The sequence below is a fragment of the Mizuhopecten yessoensis genome, unplaced genomic scaffold (assembly GCF_002113885.1).
Source record: "Mizuhopecten yessoensis strain PY_sf001 unplaced genomic scaffold, ASM211388v2 scaffold10891, whole genome shotgun sequence".
In the NCBI taxonomy this organism is placed as follows: Eukaryota; Metazoa; Mollusca; class Bivalvia; order Pectinida; family Pectinidae; genus Mizuhopecten; species Mizuhopecten yessoensis.
In genome coordinates, this window is record NW_018408773.1 from 392,273 (window position 1) to 394,215 (window position 1,943).

The window sequence follows — 1,943 nt, forward strand, 5'->3', positions numbered from 1 at the left end:
GGGGGGGGGAACAATGAAAGTTTGTTCTTGTTCTACTCCAGAGGCAGATTGATCATATTTATGACACTTTGTAAAAGAAAATGCAGTATTTGGTATAACTAAAAAAACATGTAAAAGTGAGAGAAAGGTTCAAAATCCCATTGATCACAGGTGGAGAAAGAAGCATCACAAGAATTTATTTAGAAATAAAGTAAAATGTTTATCTTCTGGGAGAGGGGCAGGGGTTGGGAGTTAACATTACAGACTTGAGGCTGATTTGAGTTAATTTTACTAGAATGTCTCGTTTCAGTCTTCCTCGGCCGATGTATCTCCATCTATCACCCCCTGTGGCACACCCCTCAGTGGCACACATGCCCCCAAGTATGGCACAGTCATTCCAAACCGCATCTTTGTAGGCGGTATTGCAGCAAATGTAAGTATATACTGTGGATTTGCATAAGAACACACTGAGAACATAGCGTATTCTGTTTTATTGAATTTTGAAGTAGGATATTGATATAAAATGCTTCTAAAGGTTTGAAGTCTTTTGGGAAATTGATGATAGGCAGATATTATACATTATGTGAAAACTAAACATCCACCCAAAATGATGGTGACAATTACCTTATGTCTAACTGTAAGCAATGTCACTTAAAATTTTTGGAATAAAAATAACTTGGTTTGCGGAAAAAAATACTTGGAAAAGAAGGTCTTTGAAGTTTAAGAAATCAAGAAACAAAGCATAATTTGAAAATCAGTTGAAGTTGGTTTTGAAAATTTGTGTTCTACATGTCAGATTCTGGTCAGGCCTATGCTGTTCTAAATCGGCATCTTATAGATCTCTTGTCCACAAGATTTCTCGAGTTCATTTCACACAGCTTTTAAGTCCAGATTGATATGTGTATTTTTGCATAGTTTACCTGTTTGAAGTTAAAACTGGTTAATGTGTGAAGAATTTAACCTGTACACAGCACTACAATGTATGCTAACCAGCTTGTTTGGCCATGCACTTTATTGCAGACTACAGAGGCCGAATTGAAGCAATTTTTCCAGGCCTATGGAGCTGTGAAGGACTCCAAGATTATCGCTGATCGAGCTGGAGTGTCCAAAGGGTAGGCTGTGTCATAGTTTTCATGCTCAAGAATCTTAATAATTTGGCGTAATACTTTCAGTATCTGTATGGAGTAATTTAAAAATTAAATAAAATCAAAGTTTACAGACATGTAAGTCTCCTGGATAAAATGGTGGCAAAGCACTCCATGCCTAGGCAGCATGCATGATAAACTATCCCAAAACCCAACTGGTGCAATTAACAGGTCAGCAGTAAAAAACTACTGAGGATCTTATGATTGTGTGGACTCTCTGATACTTCATACAACAAAAACAGCCAGGGTCATAAAATGTGATCAGTAGCTATAGCCTGTTAGCAGGAAAAGCTGCAAAGTGTATGAAAAGAAATTACTTTGAACTATATTTAACTTTACAAAGGAAAATATGTAAAAACACTCAAATTTTCCTGAACAACCAAAGGGCAGGGGTCGACACTAACGGTAGACCGGAGGACCGGGTCCACCAAAATCTTGGACGGTCCACTTAATCTCCAAAGCTGGTAGACCGCCGGTCCACCACATATTACTTGATTAGTGTATATATATTTGAGAATATTGTTCAGAAATATACTAATAAAGACTTTATTTCCTTCGCCAGCGAGCCGTAAAATCCCATCTGGTTAAAAAATGTATCGTATTTTCGTGTTGTTAACCCGCTAAAAGTTGTCGTTATCATTCTTGGACGAGTGAAGTGCGTGAATCCGCTTGCGGTAAGTCGGAATCTTTTCAGCGTTTGAGTCGCTTGTGGTATAGTTTGCCGCTATTATAAGCACTAAAATGACGATGACGTCACGATCACGGTGGTCAACCGGTAAATGAAGGTAAACTTAGCCTCACAATTTCGTGTTACGTTTT

General features: G+C 38.0%; 1 protein-coding gene across 8 annotated transcripts in view; it reads left to right on the forward strand.

The window, feature by feature from the left end:
• Positions 1-1,943, forward strand: part of LOC110463350 (protein boule-like) — a 32,998-nt gene that overhangs the window by 1,930 nt on the left and 29,125 nt on the right. For 6 of the 8 annotated variants that reach the window (XR_002464384.1, XM_021517861.1, XM_021517864.1 and 3 more), the window contains exons 2-3: positions 275-412; positions 997-1,091. Coding sequence is in view for 7 of the 8 variants with exons in the window: in XM_021517861.1 (XP_021373536.1) it covers positions 275-412; positions 997-1,091 (233 nt within the window). In the remaining variant the exon portion in view is untranslated. The remainder of the gene's footprint in view (positions 1-274; positions 413-996; positions 1,092-1,943) is intronic. The other 2 variants (XM_021517863.1, XM_021517866.1) reach the window with 2 other exon arrangements.